The 22,651-nt window shown below is 40.6% G+C and overlaps 1 protein-coding gene across 3 annotated transcripts in view; it reads left to right on the forward strand.

Moving 5' to 3' along the window:
• The window catches only part of LMO3 (LIM domain only 3), a 55,321-nt gene extending 35,384 nt beyond the window's left edge, over positions 1-19,937 (forward strand). For all 3 annotated transcript variants that reach the window (XM_056482469.1, XM_056482470.1, XM_056482468.1), the window contains 2 exons: positions 10,269-10,394; positions 18,887-19,937. In XM_056482469.1, the coding sequence (XP_056338444.1) occupies positions 10,269-10,394; positions 18,887-18,992 (232 nt within the window). In that variant the 3' untranslated portion in view covers positions 18,993-19,937. The remainder of the gene's footprint in view (positions 1-10,268; positions 10,395-18,886) is intronic.
• The last annotated feature ends 2,714 nt before the right edge of the window (positions 19,938-22,651 follow it).

A 22,651-nucleotide genomic window follows, 5' to 3' on the forward strand; every position in this document is an offset into this window, starting at 1 on the left:
ACACTGCACAGAGCGTAGCCATTTCAATGGAATACTTCAAATAGTGAGTCCTAAAGGTGACACAACAAAGGAAATACCTTAGATACTGCAGCTTTTATTTATAAAGGAAATGCTCACACAGTCCAATGAAGGAAAACTTTACCTGTTTCTATTTCTATAGGAAGAGCAGTTCCATTAAAGCAGTGCTTTGTTGCAGGAATTTGCAAGTGCATCATATGATTTCTATGGGCAGAATGAAATATTTGCATCCCATCGAATGGATTGATGCATATCCTTTATTCCTCATTTCTAAGCACTTTCCTTATTGCAAACATTTAAAAAAAAAAAATCCTCTCGCTCACCATGCAGCACTCATCTTACAGTGTTTTTTTAGAAAAAGGAGAAATCCCAAAGACAGGACAACGAATTATTGTGTTGTGCAGTGGGGAAAACATGGCTCTTTTCCTTATTATTCTCTGCTGTGAAACTGCTAGTGCTGGTTTTATTTTGCACACACACTTACACACATGCACAAGCACGTACATCTAGTTCAGCTCTGTGGGCAATTTCCCTCAAAGCAGGTGTCTGCTAGTCTGAGTGCCATAGATCTGGATGTCATTCTTGGGCAAATGCTTATGTCAGTTAGTAGCTGCTGTAAATACATTTATATTTTTCATAGTACCTATCATTCAGGACTCTTAAGGGACTTTTGCACACCAGGCTTCCAGTTCTTTAATGCAAGGTAAAGATGGGAAAATTGAGGTGCAGAGCGGGGATATTTGTACAAGGCTGCTTAGAAAGGTACTGCAGGGATCAGCAAAGACCTCTAGATTTAAAAAAAAAAAAAAAAAAAAAATTACTATACCTTGGCATTCCTAGTAGCCCCTTTGGTAACTGCTGGGCACTGCACACCTCCTCATGTCAACAGAACCAGGCTGGCACAAGGGACCAGGGACAGAGACACTGCTCAGGAAACATTGCCACTTCCATGCCAAGAATCATCTCCTCTCTTTTCTCTGAGTGCTCTTTTCCCATGCCACAGCTCTCATTCTCTGCCCAGGTCTCTCCCATGAGCAGTGGGGTTTCTGGGCTGGGGATCACCACCTCAGAAAGTGCAATTCTCCTGGCACATTCGTTGTATTCCTGGATACATAACTCTCAGCAAAACAAGACGTGGATGTGAACCTTGTGGCTGTACTTCCTACCTAAGCACGTCTTTGCCTACAGCATCGTGGCATGAAAGAGCCTGCTAATGATTCTTAAATGTTCATTACTGTAGATCTGCTCCCAGAATATACTTCTCACCTTGAATGACCCATGTGTTGAATTTTAACTAAGGGAACCCATGATAGTAAGTCTGTCATGATGCTGGCTTTTTTTTTTTTTTTTTTCCCTCTCCAACTCTTAAAAGCTTTTTATTATAGGACTGCTTAAGGCATTCTTCAATTAGCATGTGCTGTATTGTGGCTGGAACAGCTGTTTACCATTTAATAAAGCATGGCATAATTTATTTTCAGAGTCTAGCAACCGTCTTTGCTATTACACCAGGGGAGGAACACAGTAACTGCATTGTTCACAGTGCTGATGAAAGAACTATAGACTTTATTATATGACCTCACAGAACTATTAACTTACCCCCCACTTATATTTCAATATGTATTTACCTGACAGTCTGTGCATTGATTTCTTGCCCAGAGATTCTACATTCTCAGTCACCTCTGGGGCAGAATGAAAAATGTCTATGTTTTATGTCCCTCACATTAGGCAGCTAATTATATATTTGTACCTTAATTTCCTTCCCTTCCCCCATCTCCAGGGGCAAACTCCATATGCACCACTTAGACCTTTTCTCCTTAGTCAGTGGAGAAACAATAGAGGTGTTGGGAAATTATAGAAGCTTGGCTGCTGCTCATCAGGGGTTTTCTGTTCATTTAGGTTATTTTCTTCCTAAGTCCCTTCTTCCCTTTGCTGGTGGATGAGTTTGAAGTGCACCTTAGTAGCACCTCTGTGGGTTTCTGCTTGCTCTGCAGCAATGTGGAAGTTGTAAGTGACAAACTCATCACATCCCTGCTGCAGGGGACTCTGGTGAGGGGCTGCAAGTCCCCTGCACTGTGGGACATGAGGAGAGTGGTGCTGTACCACAAGGACTGTGGCTGCTGCAGGGAGCAGCACTGATGGTTTGTGAGAGCAGGAGCGTGGGGAAAGTGTCCTTCCTGAGGGTCCCATCCCCTCCATCCCATTCCTGTCACTCCTGCCAAAGTCACCAGTGAGCCGTCCTTTAGCTCACTCCTTCAGCTGAGAAGGAAGGAGGGCAGGAGGCAAGCAGAGCTCAGCAACGCTTTGTCACAGTGGAAAGGCACAGGTGCAGCCCTGAGTGACTCCCACACGGTGCAGGACGTAGCACAAAGCTGCAAACGAGCTCCCAGCTCTGGGAACAGTGCAGGGACACCTCAGCTGGGCCAAGAGCCCCCAGCACAGCACTGCATGGCCACACCACTTTGAGCCAGCCACACCAGGCTGGGAACCAGCTTGGGATATTGCAGTCTTACTCTTATGTCAGTTGGAGCATTAAATTTGGCTTTAAGTTGCCTGAGTTTGACAATGAAAACACGTCAGCTGAGTATCTGCAAATTCTTAGACTCAGCCTGTGCGTGTAGATGGATTTATATGCATGATTTAAAGTAAAACATGTGTAGAAAGATGAAGTTTATATGGTTGCTTTGTAGAAATGGATGTAATATTGATGTTGACTTTACTGGTGGAAGTTTAAGAATGTCACGATGCATGAGTGGTGGTGCAAAGCAGAGCCCTGAGTGCATTGGGAGGTCATTTTTAACTTGAATTTATTTCCACAATATCAGGCATAGATCATGGTGCACCGTGCACGATCATCCCTGCTTTTCATTTGAGTCAATCAGAGTGGTTAAAGAAAATTTAAAATGAAACAAATTTGTGACTTGATTAAAAGCAGACAGTAAATTTGGCCAGAATACTCCTTAAAATTGCATTTTAGCTTTAAAGTGAAAGTTTGATGATCTGACTGCATGACTGAAGGGACAGGGTAGCAGGCTGTGACATAAACGATGTAGCTATATTTGCTCCTAAGATGAACAAGGTTTTTTTAAAGTTGTGTGATTTAGGCTTTGGAGTTAACACTCCATTGACTGAACAACAAAATTCCCACCTCCCAGAGCTTTTTCAAACCAGGGCTTTAGAAAAGTGGTATTACATCAATAATGTCTGGTCATGCTTCAAAATTTTCCAGGCAAAATTAAGGCTGGTAATACTTAGTTGAAATGAAAGCTTAGATTGTTTCACAGGACACAAATAATCTAATTAGGGAAGGATATAGAAGTAAATCTATATTTTGTTTTGAATGTCTGGTTTGGAGGTGTTTGAAAATGGAACTCATCCACATTAACTTTGCATAAAGAATTCTTTCAGGCAGTCTGCAGAGGAAAATGAAAAAAAAAAAGCTTGGTTTCATGAACGTCAGCAGATGCAGGACAGAGCTCAGCAAATAGTTTGGTATAAGCAGATGGAACAAACTGGAAATTTACATTAAATTACAACCTACAGTGATGAAAGCAGTACATACACCCCAGGTATAGAGAGACAAAAAAAAACAAACCCTCAGCATCTCCTGCTGGACTTTTTTGCACAGAAGGACTTTCTTCTGCAATAGCTGTATAGATGATAAGGGTGTGAGGAGCAGCAGCTTCACCTGAGAGAGGTTTGCACCTCCTGCCTTAGTGTGCAGGTCGAGCTGCAGACACACAAGTGCTGGACATCACCTGATGGAGCCAGATGGGATTTGTACATGCAGGTGAGCCAAAGGTGAAAGTTAAACACCCTGACACACACCAGTGTGTGCCTGTGCTCTGAGGCTGCAGCCATGCCCTGCTGGCAGGTTTTTGTCTGCCTGAGATCCAGCCACCAACTCCAATTTTAGAGAAAAACCTCAGCTCACCGTCAGCAAAGTCAATCAGAGTGGACAAAGAAAATTTGAAATGAAACAAATTTGTGACTTGATTAAAAGAACACGTTTCCAGATGGCACGTGCTGGGCATCCTCACAAACAGGGTTGGGAGTATCAGAATACTTCCAACATAAAATTAATTCTTCAGCCCCTGAGTTTGCTTTCAAAAGAAAATGAAGGGGACTGAGGTGGAAGGGTTCCTCACCTCCAGTTTGGCAAAACTAACCCTATTTTCACAGTATTTCCAAACAGCCTTTGATTTTAGCAGATATTCAAGCATGCTTCAGCAATGTGTGTGAATGCCTTCCTTAACATGCTTAAACCAACTGGGCTGTTTTGTTTGACTTTTCTCGCTCTTCACCTCTTCTGCAGTGTCTGAAATTTGGGACAAGGTTTTAACCTAATCTGAATAGGCATCTAAACCATGTTATCTAACTGCTCTTATGTTATGACACTTGCAATTTTACATTTCCTGAAACAATTTAGTGCTTGGACAGGCGAGCTCTAGTGGAAATTTCTCCACCTCACCACCTGCAGCTGGGAAGTGTTGGAAATCTGGCTTGGAGGCCAAGGGCTTCAATTTGTTGAGAAACTTAGTAGTGATTCCATCTTTCAACGCCCACTTTTGTCATAAAAGATTTTAAAAGAAGGAAGCTTTGAGAAACATGTACAAGCAATGCTGAGGATAGAGGACAGAATCCAGGACTGGTTTTTGTTTTAAAAGTGGCCATTTTCTCCTGTGTCAGCTTGTTCTCCACCTCTTTTCTTTCTTTCTGTGCAGTCTCTGATTATTGAACCGGAGTTAATTCAAGCAGAGCCACCAAAAGTCTTTTTCTGGGCAGCAGTGGGTGCAGCCAGGAGGGCAGTGGATGAGCAGGGTCAATGGGAACCCTCTGCTCTTCTTTCTTGTCTTGTTTCTTTCAATAGCCAAAGTGGGACAGCTTCTCCTCTCCCCTTGGCTGGAAGCACATTTAATTTTCAATGAGCATTTAGAAAACTGTTCCAGGGAAGGGAGGATGGGTGGGAGTGAAGTAAGTTTTCCAGGCATTCATGAAAATGCATGTGGGACAAATTTACCTGCTTCCTTTCCTCTACAATTTGACAGGGAGGATTTTCAAAAATACCTTGTGGGAAGTTTGAAAATATAGGCTATTTAAAGCCAGTAGTACTTGTGTCCCAAAGTCACTTCAAAATGTCTAAGAAATCTCCACCTAATAATCTAAATAATATTCAGCATGTAAAATTCACATGTTCTCAAACTATGCTTTTCAATGTGCTTTGTAATCTAGATGCTTGGATAATTTTTTTGTCTCTCTCATTAACTTTTAGATTCTTTTATGTGGTTTTATGCTTCTCCAAATAGCATCTTATGTTGTCTGAAGTATTTGCTAAGGGCCAAATTCTGTCCTTCAGTGCATACAGCTTGAATTGAAATCCTGAATAATACACAAACCTACTAAGGGAAAAAAAGAAGCTGATTGTCTATTTCAGTAAATGTCTGATTACATTTAAAACCATGCCTGTGTATTATTTTGATCCCTCATGTACTGTGAAACTGAGGTTCGAAAGCAGCATTTCAATTTTTTATAGAAACAGTGTCTAGCAGGGATATTACAATGTGAAGATTAGGTCTCACCTCCTTGTAACAAATTACTTGAGACCAAAATTAAGTGAGTTACCAGGGTCACCCACTCAGTTGGTGGTGAAGGCAGGTTTAGAGCTCTGGTCCCAAATATATATTTTTCCCTAATGAACCTAGTTAACCCCGTAGTGAGAATGAGGAGAAAAAAAATATTTTGAAACCCTGCGAAACTATCTGTAATTACTGCACCACAGGAGAAATTCCATTTAATGTCTGCTTTGTCATTCCTCTATCTTAAGATATTTTTCCCCCTCATTGTCCATCGTGCAAACAGATATTTTGTCCTCCTACTGGAAGCCTGGGCATCTTATCCAAATCATGCAACATTGTAATATGAAATTGTAGTAGGAGAAGGAGTGGGTAGCAAACCAATGGATCTGACAGAGGACAGCTGTCAAACGAGAACAGCAAAAAGGAGGAAGCCTGTGGGAGCAGCTGTAACCAACAACATTAGACCCTAAATCTTGTGAGAGTCCCGTGTAATTTGACAGGGAATTATGGCCCAAATCCATCTCATCTCGGTGCGTGGCAGTCCTGCCTAACGGGGATGAGAACCAGCTCTGCCCTGCTTACCCAGAGCCTCACCCAAAATCTGTGGGAGTGGATGGAAATGAGTGTCTCTGTGGTTAAATTGGGTCCCTCTGGAAAGCACTTGCCTCGTGAGAATAGTGCAGCTCAGTCAAACTCTCAGATCTTTTGTGTGTCCCTTCACTTCTGCTTTTCTCTGTTTTTCTTGTCTTCCCCCTCCCAACTTTTTCCCGTTTCTCATCTCTCGGTACTTAACCTTCAGGTTTGTGTTTAGTAAACCTACCAAAGTAGAATCAATAGCCTGGTGCTTAATCACACTTTTTGCTGCTCAAAATGTCAGCTTTGGGTTTGTTTGTAGAAGGGCTTCTGCGTGTCTTTCATTTTTCAGCTCTGTGCAGGATGTTCTGTGCTGCTCAAATCCATTAAGAATGGAAGCTTTTGCTGTGGCTGATTGTTCCAATCTCTGTTGCAGCATATACAGGGAACAAATGCAAAATTAGGGATGTTGGTTCAGATCATCACAAGAAAAGATCTGTCCTGATACTTTAGAATTTTCTCATCTGCTTTTTCTAGGTGAAATCAGTAAGGTTCAGTTTCCTAATCTGCTGAGGTAGCTAGGGCAGTGTCTAACTATCTGTAAGTAGATGTGGTTGAGTTTAACCATCCTCTTACCACAGAAAAAAAGGAAATTGAGCACAGAATGGTACCCTGCAGCTGTAAGTACTAGTAGAAATTAAATCCTTGACACTCTTTTGGTAAAATAGACAAAGCAAGACACCATAACTTGGTGCATCAGTTCCACTTAGGAGCCTGTCAAGAGACTCTTTCTCCCCTCCAGTGGTAAAATTCACATTTTAGAAACTTGCTTGTGTAACAGGTTTGAAGAAAGGAGGAAAACAAAATGGCATGTGGAGAGCTGGGTACATGTACTCCTGTGCAAAGGGCTACAGGAAGGTGGCTCCTGACCGATCTCTTGATCCTTGGACAAAACTGAGGAGAAAGTCGAACAAATGCATCGTTTTGCAGTAAATTAGATCAGATTTCCGCATCTCCGCACTCAGTCTGGGAGCTGACAGTTCAGTAAAATGTTCCCTTGTAAGGTTCACCCTCTTAGGAAAAGGGGCAATAATTCATCATTAGAATTTCAGAGTCCAGGTGTAGATGAAAACTGATGGAGCCTCCAGTGAGGCAGGGAAAGTGCACAGAAGAAGAAAATTTTATCTGAAGCCTAATTCCCTGGCTACAGCAGAGAATAATTAAGATAATATTGCTTCAAGAGTTCTTTAATGATTAAAAATCACATATGCAGAATCCATAAATTGGAGGGCAACAAATTGGAAGGGTACAGCGTCGGGGATGTGTTTTGTGCATGTTGTAGAGGGAAGCACACCGGTGGCACAACAGCAGCCCGGGCAGCCACAGGAGACCAGGCCCATTCCAAGGACTTTGTTTAGATGCAACAAATCATTTGTCTGTTATTAACCCAGAGCTTGTAATTATGCAGATTGCCATAGATTTTCCTGGGCCTGGAAGTGAGATTGAGGGTTGTTCACACTATAGCAGGCAGCTCAGGGCTGGCCATGCATTACTGAACTTGCCACATTTATCATGTTGACTGATGGCAGCAGAAGCAGGTCTCAGGTCCCAGTGGTTAATGTAGTGGGTAATTAACTGTCATTTGCCTAGTAATAGGCTGATGATCAATGGTTTGTGTGGAAACAAATTCTAATCAGGTAGCTGATAAATGCTCAGGGAGCGAGAGCAATTGAAATTGGGGGAAACTATGTCCAGAATTTCAAAATGGCATTGTGGGGTTTTTATTATTATTATTAATGGCAGAAAACTATGTTCTTCATATAAACAGCTTTATCCAAAATTAACAATAGCTAATATAAATCTCACATGTTTGTTTTGTGTGTGGTGGAGAAGGACTAACAGCAAGGAGGGCCTCCTTCCCTTTACGTAATTGAAAAATTTTAATGTATCTGGTGCTTAGCTGGAGCAGTTTCTGCAGGGTCTCTTATTCCTGGACTGAAGAAATCTGCACATAGTGGACTGGGGTGCAGTAAATCTCCCTCCTCTGCAGAGCTGGATGACAATCCCAAATTGTTTTACTGCTCTGCAACATGCAAACCGCAGCGCTGGCTGTAATGGATTCCCACTTCCTCACACCTGCAAGGGGCCTGGAAGGTGACACTGCCCCTCACACCCTGCCTGGCCAGGGCTTTCAGCTGTGTCTGGAGCACTCAGCTCTTGCACCTAAGCCACCTAAGCACTGAGGTGCTGTGTGATCCCCCACGCTGAGCCTGGAGGTGGTGGGACCTCCCTCATCTTTGTGTTTAAAAGCTGCTCTTGTGCTCAAGCCCCAAAGCCTGACTTTCCCTTCACCACAACCAGGTGGAATTGCAGCACTATGCACCTGCAGCCCTTTTTCAGCCTGGTCTGCTTCCATCACACAACTGCCATCATCTGCACAGATGTGCAGGAAAGCAGAGCTTTGGTCCGTGGGTAAAATCATCTCAAACACAAAGTCAGCCCTCGACTCTGGAAGGCAACTGAGCCTTGTGTCCTTCCCACAGACAAGGAATCAAAGTCTGAGTGGGATTCAGACAACCTTGGTAGATAGAACTGGAAGGGAGTGTTTCCCAAAAGGAATATTTATAACCTGCTTAAATACCCTATGATTTTAGTAATCAGACTTCATGAAAAGAGAAGTTGAGTCATTCTAACAGGAGCTGATGAGGATGGCCTTGTCCCAGCATTTCTCCAAGTGAGCACAGTAACCAGGAGATGCTAAATTAAACAGGCACGTATTCTGTAGGCAGCACACCTTAAGCAGAAGCAGAAGGTAAAAGGATTTAGAATTAAGCAGGCTTGTTGGCAACCCATGAAATTCAGTAAAATGGAGGGATGTGATTAAAAAACTGTGTTCATTTTTATGTTACCAAACTGAATTTTCTACAGAGCACCTTTGAATTCATTAGTTTAGAACTGCTTTTAATTTGGTGTTTCCCTTGAGAGCCATTATATTTTTCTGCTGTCAGCCTGATGTTGAGGAAAAAAAGAAAAGTGGCAGATGTGGCGTTTTCATCTGGTGTGCTTCATGGTTAAAAACAGCATTAACTGCTATGCACAAGCAGAGCATTACTTTTAATAATCCATCACAACTATTAAGTAGTTTAAATAAACTTAGTTTCAAAGATTGCTGCCACTGTAGAGCTAACATCTTTTTTCTTGTTCATTATATTCCTTCTGTGTCACAAAAGGATGTGTATGTGTGTTGGTTGGGGTTTTTTTTTTTTGGTGTGCTGTTTTTTTTGTCTGTGTAATACACCCACTTGAAAAGTATTGAAAAATCTTTAGCAAAGGGAATTTAAAAAGAAAATTATATAGATGTCTGGCAAAAACAGCATTTCATATTGTTCTTACAGTATTTTATACTTCTACTCCTGATGTGACTATATATAGTTTACAGCCTCATTTACTTTAATGTGCTACCTGAATAACATAATCATAGCAATAACTATGGTATAGGGTAGTAAGGTGCATGAACCACTAATGCTTTCTGACGATTTAAATGACTTGTTCATAAAATGTTCTTTTAATAATAGTGGTAAAGCTTTTAGCACTAGATGTCAAAAATGCGAAGAATGTTGGCTTTTTCAAGTGTTATTTCTTTTCTAGCTAAAGTGTGTTTTAGTAATAAGCAGCACCAAAAGCCAAGGTTATGTGGCTCTCTCCTGCACTGCAGGATCTAAGGAGAAGAGTCTTCCCACTTATGCAAACAGCTTGACCTCTGTCTGCACAGTTATGTAACGTCCCTAATGTGTTTACTGTTTCTTTGTTTGGTTTAGCAAGATGTTTCTTTTATCAAGAAAGGTGCAGACAAAAATTAACCTGCAGAGAAAAAAAATTATGTAACATCACAATAGGTTCAATATTAGTCTGTCATAAAGCTCTCTTCAGCAAGGCTATGTCTTTGTGCTGCAAATCAGGCAGAGTTGAACAACCAAAGGCCAGCCTTTCCAAAAGGAGGTGTGCTGGGAAGTCAGTCAAAGACCAGTGTGTGGGGATAAAAATAATACATTAAAAAAAAAAAAAGAAGGTGAATCAAGAACCTCTTTCTTTCTGTTTCTCCAGGTTATTTGGCGTTACAGGAAACTGTGCTGCCTGCAGTAAGCTCATCCCTGCTTTTGAGATGGTGATGAGAGCAAAGGACAATGTTTATCACCTGGACTGTTTTGCATGTCAGCTTTGTAACCAGAGGTAAGAGAATGTCCTGGGTCTGTCCCATAGGCTAAGTGCTAGCTCAGTACTGGTGTGGGTGCTCATTCCAAAGAGGAAACACTTTCCAGTAGCAGAACCCCAGGACTGAGAGTAGGATCTGGATGCTATTCCTGGGACTGATACAGAACGTCTTTCATGACCTTGGCCAGAAAACTTTTTGTGCCTCAAATCCCACATCAATAAAAAAGAGTAATGTTACTTCCTCTCCTTCAAAAGGCTGTCTGTCAGGTTTAATTAATTAATATTTATAAAGGTCTTTGAGATCCTTTTCTGCAGAAGAGCATAGCAGTACCATTTGTCATTATTGTATTAATTTAACTTTAATTCTTCACTTTTATCATGTGTATTTCTTTTAAAGTACACATTGTTTCTTCCTGTTGCCTGAACTGTAATCATTTAAGTTTAAAAGATGTTGTTCCCACCATTTCCTCTGCAGCAGTATTGGACCTCTATTTTTATTTCTATACCCAAACCTTAGGTTATAAAAATCCCAAGGATCCAAACCTGACACCCTGTTCTGAAGCATCACCCATATGGCTCATTGGAGAAGGAATGTCAGAAATGGTGAAATTGCAATAACTGATTTTTTCAGAGGTGAAAAGAGCCAAGTTTGTACAGCTACACTCCGAGTGGTGGCTAAATCCTGACAGATTTCTCCTGGAGCTCCATTTCTGATTCCACCAGAGCTGAGAGCAGCTTTGCCACATAGTGACTTCTATGAGGTCTAGAAAGTGAGAGAGCCAATTATGTCCATCCTTAATGCCCCTATTATTTTCAGTTATTTCTCAGTTATTACATGATCCTATTTAGCATTTTATAGCACTCATATTTTTTTTCATTTCTTCAGTTGGAAAGAAACAAGATATACATTTTTAGGAAAGCAATAAAAAAATTAAGAAGATAATAGTCTAATATGGCAAAGCTAGACACAGATCTAATAAGCTTTCCTAACTCACCTTGTCCTACAGTATATTATTTTTTAACACAGTAGTCATTTAAAAATCAAACATCCCTAAAGAACCATAAAATGTACAGCTGCTAATAAGTGTAGCACACTACAATTATGCTCTTTAAAAAAAGCCAAATTGACCTTTTTCATCATGTTGCATGGGAAATTAAAATACCAGGCAAGTAATAACCACTGCTTAAACTATATAATAATGCAAAGTAATTATAGGTTCTAATGCTGTTTAAAGTCCTATATCAATTTTGTCTTGCCACAGAACTGAGAAGCTGTATTCTGAGCAAGGCAGGCAGAGGCTCCCACAGTACCCATTTAAGAGACACACACAGAGTGTCCTAGGTTTCATTTCCTAAACCCTTCACATCCTGTTTTTTTTCCAAAGCATGGTTCTGGTATCATTATTAAAGCACCTAATACATTTCTGTTGTTCGCTTCATTTATTACATGCCATAATGGAGCTGCATATCTTTAGTGTTGGTTATGCACAATTAGCACTTAGTTATTGTCTTGTCACTTCAGCCCATACAAGACAAACTTCTTTAATGTAAGAAGTCAGCTAATCTTCATCAGTCAAGCAAAGCAGACAATGTTTGTTAGCCGGAGTGCAAAAGATTTTCATCATAGTTAGCACTCTTGGATCTGAGGAACTGAACTTTCTTTTCTTCCCCCATTAAAAAAAAAAAAAAAAAAGCACAGCTGTTATGAATATTTTTAATATTCCTCTTTTACCATTACAACTAATGTACAATTTCACTTTGCAGCTAACACACATTGTAGTGTTCCCTGGGGCCACTGATCCCTCTGGAAAAGTGCTGTTAGATGCTTCTGAAATGGAGCTTAACTGGGTTATTTAATAATTCTCAGCCTTTTTATTCCTGAGCCTTCAATCTAATCTTTTTATTTGACTTTTACTTTGCATGTATTTTGGGCAAAGGGTTGCTGAAATTGTCTTACAGGTATCTTAGACTGAGAACAAAAGAATGAATTTACCTGAAATACAGTCTAGTTTCATCTAGTGAAAACAGGGAGTGGTTCCAGGAGTCACAAGGAATTTCAGAAATTCTCAAAAGTGACCCTAATCCTGATTCTATTGCAATAGCTCTCATGGAGCCTAATAAAGCAGACTGCTTGTAGGCTACTTTTCTTCCTCACAATTTGGGACTAGTGGCCCTCTGAAGATTTAATTTTGTTGTTTTTTACAAAAAATCCTATTTCATGGATGCTCCAACATAGCTCTTCTCTGGTTCCTATGGCAAAGCATCCCACTGACTACTTCTCTTATTAATAGCTTCAAATCCTTTGCTTTTTGTTACTTGTATAACAATAAACCTCCACACTGTTAGACACCTGGCCCATCAACAGCTTGGGGGTTTTCAGATCTACTATGAAACCTTTTTCTTTTAAACAAAAATCTTGTCACTCACCATTTCATTAATAATTTCTCTTGTCCTTTAGGATCCTTTTTTTTTCCTCTGCTCAAGCTAATCAAAATCACACAGCAGATTCTGAGTAAGGATGTGTTTATAAGACTTCAGTTTCACTATTTTAAGTTTCTGCTGCCCCTTTGTATACAAAATAATGTTATTGAGGGATTTTAGATTTGCTTTTTCCTTTCACTCCAGCCACTAATTCTACCAATATGGAATTTATTTATTGAAGGGAACATTTTTATTCACATCACCAATATCCAAAAATCACCAATGGATGTGTCAGCTATTGCAGGACCTGTTTAGCCTTATTCCCCAGCTTCACATTTTCTTCCCCCATTAAATTTAAAAACCTTTGGGTCCTTCTCTGCAGCAGTTTTGCAGAGTATGTAGTGCTCTCTGTTTGATTCCACATTTCATTTTCAGTTATCATCTACCATTTAGGTTTTTTTCCCTAAGAGAATGCAGGCAGTGTTCATGGGAATACAGGATTGTTTCTTTAGATTGTGCCAGCACTGAATTTTTTTTCTGATGTTCTGGGCCCAGTTGCTCCTTCCAGCCCTGCTTTTCAAGCTAGGTAACATTTATGTTAACAAACATCTCACTGATCTGTGGGGCAGCCCATCCTTCAGTCTTGCTATTGCATGACCCTCACATTCCTACCCTTTAAATAGCTGATCCTGGCCCAGAGAGATGCCTGCCCATTTTTTGCCTAGTGCTCTTTGTGAAGATTCAGTGGTTTTTTTCTGCTTTTATGGACAACTTCACTGTTTGCTTTGTTATTTCTGAGTATCTACAACTCCCCATCCAGGGCAAGTCTCGGTGTGGATGGTAATTAGGCTCCCTTCACTTAAGGGGACTTTTGTTCAGGCCATGAACTGCAGCTCTGAACTAACTCATAGCATGCCAGTCCCTTTATTGGCCTCCTGAATGTGACTTTTTCAGAGTGAGGAGAAAAAGGCATTGTCTCACACACTGTTCTCCAGGAAGACAGACTGTAGGCACTGGCCTGACAGAGAGCTCCTGAGCCACTAAGCCTGCTCCCCTGGTGTCAAACAGGCACTGGCTCCTCTTTTCCCTTTCATAAAGCTATTCAGCTCCAGGATCTAATTGCTCCAGCCAGACAGTTTTTTGAGATATTTCCCCCATGTTTTTCTCGATACTGATGCTTAAAGCTGTAGCAATTTTGTGAATATTAAGCTCTGCTCCTAGCCTAAAGGTTTTAGCATCCTCTTATCTCTCATGTCTCTGTCCAGCTTACTCCTAATTTGAAGTTTTTCCATCGCCTAAGTACCTGCAGAGCTTAGTGACAGTCATCTTAATGGTGTGAGTGTTCCCCTTTCTTCTCTGTAAACATATTTAACTTCTCCCCAGAAGCCCTTCACCTCACGTTGACAGTAACCTCAACATACCTAATTTCTGCAGAAAATTTAAAGCTGGCAGGGAGGGGGAAGGAAACCACTGGAAAAATGAACTTGTAAACAGACAGTGCCTTTCACACTTTGTCAGGTTGCGTGTGTGTGACTGACAAAGTGGAGTGGCAAATCTTGCAAGTGGGCTCAGCTGTGTCTTTGCTTGACACTTTTGACTACGGCAGTGATGTCAGCCTGCCTCCAGCTTTCCCACTTCCCAGAGTTTGTGTGTCCTTCCTCTCGCTCTCTTTAGCGCCTTGTTCCCCACTCCTGTGAAACCTTCTCTGTGCTGTGTGAAGTCAGCTCAGAGTACGGCTTAAAACCCCCATCTGCTATCACTGAGAGGTGTCTAAATCGCCTGTTCTAGCCTTCTATCTGAAATTGCCTTCATTTTAATAGAAGCTGGACTGAAAATGGTTGCACACTCGTGGAAATTGCTGTCCTGATGTAGCTGTAAACACTCACCTCCAGTATAAACTGTAAAATGCCCACACAATGCTGCCTTTGTTCTCTGTCAAGCAGGGGGGAGGGATACAATGCCAGGGACATCCTTATTCCAAACACCAATATCACATTTTTGCATGAGTGGTGGTTTTAGAAATTCTGAAGGCCTGAGTACTGCTTATTTTCATTGTGTGTCTCAAAATTTAAAATACAAATTACCATATGGTCCATAGCAGCATTTTATAGAATAGTACATGAAAAGCACATCGAGTTGAGGTTTGCCATTTTAACTTGAACTGGGATTCTGTGTACAAACTCAGGCACAGCTCCCACTTTCCAGCCTCTGAAATGGACATTTTGACAGAACCCCAAAATGAATAAACCACAGGTGTGGACTGATGAACTGTGCTGTAAAAGAGTGGCTTTGTTCTCTTAGTGATGCATATAGATTAGCATTAATGTGAGTTGTAGTGGAAGTTCAACATTTAAAAAGAGAGGAAAGGGGAGAAGCAGAGCCCAAGCTACACCACTGATTGCAAAGAGCAGAGGGGAAGGGTGTGAGTGTGGTCAGTCTGAGCTGTCCTAACCCTCAGGAAATCAACTAAATGCTTCCAGATTTTGTTTCTTTTTACAGCGACAAAGATCTGGCATTGCTGGAGGAGGCACACACAAACCCATCTTCCTTCACAGCAGTATTTCTCTTGCTTTCCTAAGTGATCTTCAGCACCTTGACACACATCCTGTGCATTAGAAAAGATGACAGACACCAGTGAGATCTCCTTAAATATCTGCTCTGAAAAATGAAAGAGCTGCTTCTCAAAATGGAAGTTTTATACTTCTCGCGATTAGCCTAGACACACCTTCCCTTCCAAACAAGGTGATAACAGAGGTCATTTTGTAATATAAATGGCCTTCCTTTTGCCATTGTAAAATATGACAGGGGTTCTAGGCTGTAGGTTAATTATAATGGTCATTCTGCTAATGTCACAGTCGTGTCAAAAGCACTATTATCAATTTATGGTGCTCAGTCCAATCTGGCATGTTAATGCAGCCTATTGTATATTCTTTCCTGTTCATCTTGCATGCCTATTAAAAAAACTGGGTGAGAGTTTTAGGGAAGGCTGAAGACTACCATCTGCCTGCTAGAAGAGTAATAATCTTGCCTAATTATATACTCCTAACACAGTGGCATCTTAAAATGTTCCTCTACTCTGTTTAGTACGTGTGCCCAAATTGTGCCCTCATTTACATCCTATGCCAATTTCACAAAAAAACCCCAGTTAGTGTGAGGCTAGGCTTCAATTTACCCTCCCATTTTAATGCTGAGCCAGGTTTAAATCTTCAGGAGAGGCTAAATCTTTTGAGAGTCAAATAAGGTTGAAAGTGTGAATGGCCAAAATTCCTCATACTTCCTCTGCTTGCTTGCTCTGTCCCATTGTACCTGGGAGCCAGCATGCCAGGATTATAGGTTTTTCACCTGATGCTTACCTCCTTGTCTCCTAATGAGTGCTCAATTCACACATTTAACACCCAGGGGTCCACACATGCCTCACCGTCAGCCCTTGCCAAATACGCTTGTCACTGAGCTTGCACAATATGAAAATAATTGCAGGATTTGATCCCTAAGCATCACAAGCAACAGGTTTCCCCCAAGGCACAGGAGAGCATCCAGAGGATGCAGACAGACCCCAAACCCACAGGTTATCACAGCCAGGCAGGATCTCCACGGATCTGCACACTCGGAGCAGAAGGGATCCGTGGAGCTGTGTGAGTTTAAAGCCGCTCATGCACAAAGCTGTCGCATGCCATGCAGACACAGGTAGAGCACTTCTGGCTGCACACATCAACATTGCTAAAGCAAATGTCATTGACACTTTTTATTGGGAGAGGCATCCTGACACTCCTGTGTAGCTGGTGCAGTCTAATTCAAACTCTGCCACTTCTCTGAGGGCTGAGAAACAAAACCCTCCAGGCAGGATTTTGATGCAAACAAACAATATTGGATGAAGCCACGTGTTAAGTATTGTCATACAAGCGAATTGCACTTCAGCAGCGTGTTTTTCATTTACTAAATGCTTTAATAAAATAAGTTTGCTAAGGTCTGTCTTACCCTGGAACAAAAGGAATACACAGCTGAATAAAATTCTCAGCTCAGACTTTATGTTTTCTGCTGGGGGCAGAGGCAGTTTTGTCTCCCACTGCTGCACTGGTTTGGAAGGGGGCCGGGGTGTTTATTTGTTTTTTGTTGATTTTAAACGTGACTTCTTTGGGAAAAACAAAAGTAACATGTTGGCACTAGTTAAGACTCCTTTACCTTAATCTTGTAAGGGGCACAAAAATTTTTTTTCTCAGGATTGTCGACTATGGACAAAAGTACAAAAGATGGAAACTAGAAAAAAACCCAAAGAACAACTCTGTATTCTGCAAAAGAGTGTTGACCATAAATAACTTAAAGATTTCAGGATCCTCCCATAATCTCCATTTTCAATCATCATCAGCAGCAGGCAGTAATCCCACAGAAAAACAAAAAAAAGTCCACAAATAAACAAACCAATTTTCCTTTAAGAGCAGAACTAATTCTTTTCAATCCACTTTTTTATTACACTATTTTCCCTCTATCTATTTAGCTAGCATAAGGATAAATTTCCAAAGCTACCCAGTTGGAAAATAAATGGGTTCACTGTTTGTCTAGCATTCCAATCTTCACAAATGTAAATCAGTCCAACTGCTGCTCATTTAAACCTCCAACTTCACAAAACATTAAAGGACTGCTTTCCATACAGAGCTTAATCTGTAACAATTCACCAAGATTTCTGCTCGAACATCATTAGAAATTGACTATCTGATAAAGACAGACCACTATCAGGGGTCAGGTGGGTCAGCCTGTGTCATTTATGGAGTTTTGCTGGGTCAACTCCAGCAGGCAACATTATTTGAAGGTTAAATTTTTACAATTAAATACATATACAGCTATTCCCATAGCTACTCTGCTGTTAAATCTACCGTAAACAACACAAGCATTTATATCTGACCCTAATTGTGTCCAAGATGTCACCATTTGGAAATTATATAAAAAAGGACATTATAATCTGTTACACATTAAACAATACTTTATGTGCTGAGATCCATAATTAGCTGGTAGGAGCTGGTTTCATTTATTCACATCAGTGTTAAGGGGTTCATTTAGGTTACTTTCTTTCATTTTAATTGGAATAAGGCAAGCAGTGCCTCCCAATATATTTCATAGCTGGAGAGTTCACTACAAACAAAGCATGTAACCCTGCCAAGGCAGTCACTAGGGAAACTTTTTTCTGCATTGGCCCCATTCACTTCTCCCTAAGTATCTTCAAGAAGAGTGGCTTTGTCAAGGGGAAGAAGGACTAAAGGGTGTGTCAGGGAAGAGCCTTCTTAAATCCAAGCAGCTATTTTTAGTTGGGAAATCCTCCTTTACTCGAAGTTTGAAGGCAGGCAGCCAGGAGCATTAACATTATGTGATTGTCCTACTCATCAGAGAAAAGCAAATGAAATCTCTCAGTGGCGTTTTGCAGCAATCAGATCATTCTGATGCACCTAATGGTATAACAAGGTAGGAACACTGATACCACAAGAGAGAGAGTAGTTAGCTGAGTAACTAAATTTATAATCAACTCCTGCAGGGAAAAAAAAAGGAAAAAGGTTTCTCTGCATGCCTGTGTGTCTCTGGTTTGCACCAGTATAAAGTTGTGTGTGTAGAGTTCTCAGAATCACCATCTTAAATCAAATCCAGTGAAATATCCAACTGGAACATAGCAAGATTTCTTACTAGGACACAAGAGAAATACAAGAAATGTCAGACAAGCTTTCCACTGCATAAAATCACTTTGTCTTCCTTCTGGTTTGCACGAAAGCAGGACATTGGCTCTTCACTCAGCTGGGCAGCCTGGGATATTTATTGTGTTTCAGCTGTGTGACAGTGACCTGGTCCAGGAGTCCCACAGCCACGGTGGGCTTGGAACAAGGTCTTTGGCTGGGGAAGCAAAAGTGCCTGAATGTTCTAGGCTTTGTTGAAAGCACAGGATTAATTGTGGCACCTGGGCAATTCTCCTGCTGGGCTCTCCCAAATGCACACATGGGTGTTGTCCAGCCAACACTTTCACTGCAACCCTTTACCTGTAAGACCATATCACACCAGTTATCCTCAAACTCTCTTTTCCTTTTCTTTTCTCTTTATTGTTTTAATTCCAGATTTTGTGTGGGAGACAAATTTTTCCTGAAGAACAACATGATTCTGTGCCAGACAGACTATGAGGAGGGTTTAATGAAAGAAGGTTATGCACCCCAGGTTCGCTGATCGGATGCCACATCATTAAGAATAAAAAGCACTATGTTCTTTTATCTTTTTTGCTCCACATGTATATAAGAAATGACACAGGAACCTACTGAATAGCATAGATATAGGGAGACAGAATGGTTGAGTGAAATAAAAGGCGGACTGCATCTGTATGTAGTGAAAATTGCTCCAGTTCAGAGTTGAATGTTAATTACAAAGGTACTGTATATAAAGCTGGATTCTTTTTGCTTGCTCTTGGGATTTTCAGTTCGTTTGGGTTTTTTTGTTTCTTTTTGTGTCATTTGGCATGAGATGTTTATTTTGGACTATTGTACATAATGTATTGTAATATTTGAAGCACAAATGTAATACAGTTTTATTGTGTTACCATTTGTGTTCCTGTTTGCTTCTTTGTATTGTTGCATTTAGTACAATCAGTGTCTAAACTTACTGTATATTTATGCTTTCTGTATCTACCAGCTATTTTAAATGAGCTGTATCTTTCTAGTAAAAAGCATTAAAGAGCAAATCCCAACCATTATGCTACACTTAGAGCTTAAGAATACTGTTTACATTAAAACTATTTAGGAAACTAATAACTAGCAGCACCTGCTGCTAATGATGCTATGGTTAAGGGTCTATCAGCACTTCTCTTATAAGCCTCTATTTTTCAGGGGTTAAGCATCTGCTGTTTAATTGCATGAATTTTCCTCAAAGAGCACTTTTATTTTACTACAAAATTTTGAAAAGCAAATCTGACTGGTTTGAGATATATTATAAAAGGTGCAAAAGTTAATGCTTTTGGGTGCTGCTTTTGTGCCCCTTAGGCATTCCAAATGCCTGGATTTGATTTTTAATTTAGCTGGAAATTAAGCCCTAATGCAAACCAGTGCCTCTGGGTATCTTATTTTATATATATATATATATATATAAAAATATATATGTTATTTTTCTGAAATCGTTAATTTGGGGGGGAGGGAGGAAAGGGAGAAGATTTCTGTTTATATACATTTTTAAAAATTCTTAAAATTTGAGGGGTCTCTCTCTCCCTCATCTCCCTCTCTTTCTTTCCTTTTTCTTTTATTTTCTTTATTTTCTTTTTTTGTTCTGTTTCGTTTTTGGTTTTTTAAAATTTATTTTTTTTCCAAATCAGGGCTTAACCCTAATGTTTTCTGGGGCTGCATCCTCAACAAACCCTGGAAAAAAAGTGAAAGGAGAAGGCACTGTAAACAGCCCCCTCTGAGGGTCTATTTACATTAAAGAAATGACCCTGAGCTGACACTGGGAGAGTGACTGGTTGCTAATTACCCACCTCAGTGAATGCCGAAGGTAATTTAAATGCTGATGTGGATGGGACAAAACTTTGCAATAGCAAGCGAGAGCTACCACACTCGACTGCACAGGTACCTTGCTGTCCATGCCAACATCCTACAGGTTTGTCCCATCAATACTGGCAATTAAAATCCTTTTGACAGAGGTGGAATCGCTGCTGACAGCTCCTGTTGGCAAGCAGTCCGTTTTCCAGGAGAGGTGGACCTCTGTTTTTAAAGCCATGAAGCTATTGCATCAGCAGGACGTCCCTAAGTGCTCACACCCCTGACAGAGCTTACAGGTGTTTGGCAAAGGAAAGCAGGATGAATGTTTGAAAAGTTGTTACATGCATATTTATGTCTTGTCTGTTTGCCACTGTAATCTAGCTCACTGGGAAAACAACCTGTATTAAAAACAAACAAACAACAAAACAGTATTAAGAAAAAAAAAAAAAAAAAACCAAGAAACTCACTCTACCCTATATTGTTATGAAGCTAAGCTCTTGTTTTTATTTCAAGTATGAACCCATGTCTCTGCTCTTCCCTGCTCTTCCTGTCCTGTTGCAGTTTCAGCATGTTTTTGCTGGGGATGGTCAAAGAAACTTTGTAATGCAGTGGGGAAATTCCTTAAGTGTATGGCAAAAGTACACTGCACAGTGGCTTGACTTAGAAATAGATATTTAGTTTTAATGACTGTTGTTACAGTGTGGGTTTCTTTTCTGGCTGTGAACCCTTTTGAAAATAAGCATGGCTCACAAAACTTGACTTTGGCTCATACAGGATGAGTAAGAAATGCAACAACTCCTCAGGCTGTTCTTGTTAATTAGAAGAAATAGCTCCACATAGTTTTTCAAATTAAATTTAACCCTCTTTTGTGGACTATCTTCCTTCCTAACCTTGAGCACAGTGTCTCTTCCACTCCCTTCCACAGTCCCTTAATGTCTTTGGGATAACGAAGCAGTTGGTGCCAGAGGTACTATTAGGCTCTCACAGACCTGCTTCAGTGCAATAAACAAGCTGTCCTTTCCATGAAGGTCAGGATGGACAGGAAGGGAAGGATCATATTATCTTGTTTTGAGCCAAATTTAAATTTTCTCCTCCAGCCCCTCTTGGGTCTTTCCATTAGAAATGAGAAAGATGTCTCTTCTATTTTCCAGCAGTAGGGTGCAGAATGGAGAGAAATCCCTGGTTCAGAAATAAAACTGGAGAATGGGAAAGAAGGGTCCTTGACTCTGCCTTTGACTCTCTGTAAGCTGGGCAAGTCACTCTGTGCCTCAGTTGTGTCCATCTGTCAAATGGGGCTGATGGATGCAGTGCTTTTGTAAAGCATTTTTGGCTCTTCAGAAAACCAAGAGCAGCGTTAGGACATCCTGGGAGGAGCAGAGCATTCACAGGAGGTGACCACAAATCTGAGGCAGGAAAGAACCAAAACCAGTTTAGCCTGAGCAAGGCTTGGCTGGGGATGGTGGCAGCTAAACACTAATAGTGCTGTCAATGCTCAAGGAATCTCATTCCTACAAAGTGCCACTGCTCTCAGCTTTCTATGGAGCAAATGAAGAGATGGGAATGGGAAAAGAGTGGCTCATTACTACATGCTATGTTGCTCATATGTGCATTTTGTGGCATAGACTCAAAGTGTGGAAGAGGAAGGTGGTCCTGCTATGGAGAAAAATAAATAGTCTCACTGTTCTATCAATCTTAATTGGTGCAAGGATAAAGAAATATGGTTATATTTGCAGTGCACAGTGGTATGGCATTGCTTTGAGCACTTTATGCTCATCTATCTTATTCACATACATATCTAAAATTTGTATGTAGAGGATACAGAATAAATATAGATTTGGTGTAGGTCAAAGATCAATTACACATTTTCCTGTATTTCAAAGTTCTGTCTTGCCTGGCTGTTAAAATAATGACTGAGAGTTGAAATATTTAATGGAAACATTTATGACTCCAATAAAGGATATCATCATAAGTCAATACTGGAGAGAGATTATCTGCCAGGCCACTTTAGTGATCATTTTGACAGAGGCCTAGACCATTCCTTTGGGTTGCTTTTTGTTATCTACCTTGGTTCTCCTTCTCCATCACTGTGTGTCAGCATGCTGTCTGCATCCAGCAAAACACTCTGACAGTGACCCTTCCTCAGTGTATTTGCCAGGCAGGAATGCTTCCACTTGTGTCTCCCATCTTTATCTCTATCTGTACACATCGTGAAGTTTAGCCAGACAAAAATAACAATTTTTTATTTTTTTTTTTCATCTACTACAATCTACTTGGATGGCTGGATTTGAGCCATGTGGAAAACTAAAAATTATCAAACTTTGATTTTCAACTGTATAAAGCTCCTCTGACAACTGTAACCTGCTG

This window comes from Oenanthe melanoleuca, chromosome 1A (genome assembly GCF_029582105.1).
Source record: "Oenanthe melanoleuca isolate GR-GAL-2019-014 chromosome 1A, OMel1.0, whole genome shotgun sequence".
Lineage (NCBI taxonomy): Eukaryota > Metazoa > Chordata > Aves > Passeriformes > Muscicapidae > Oenanthe > Oenanthe melanoleuca.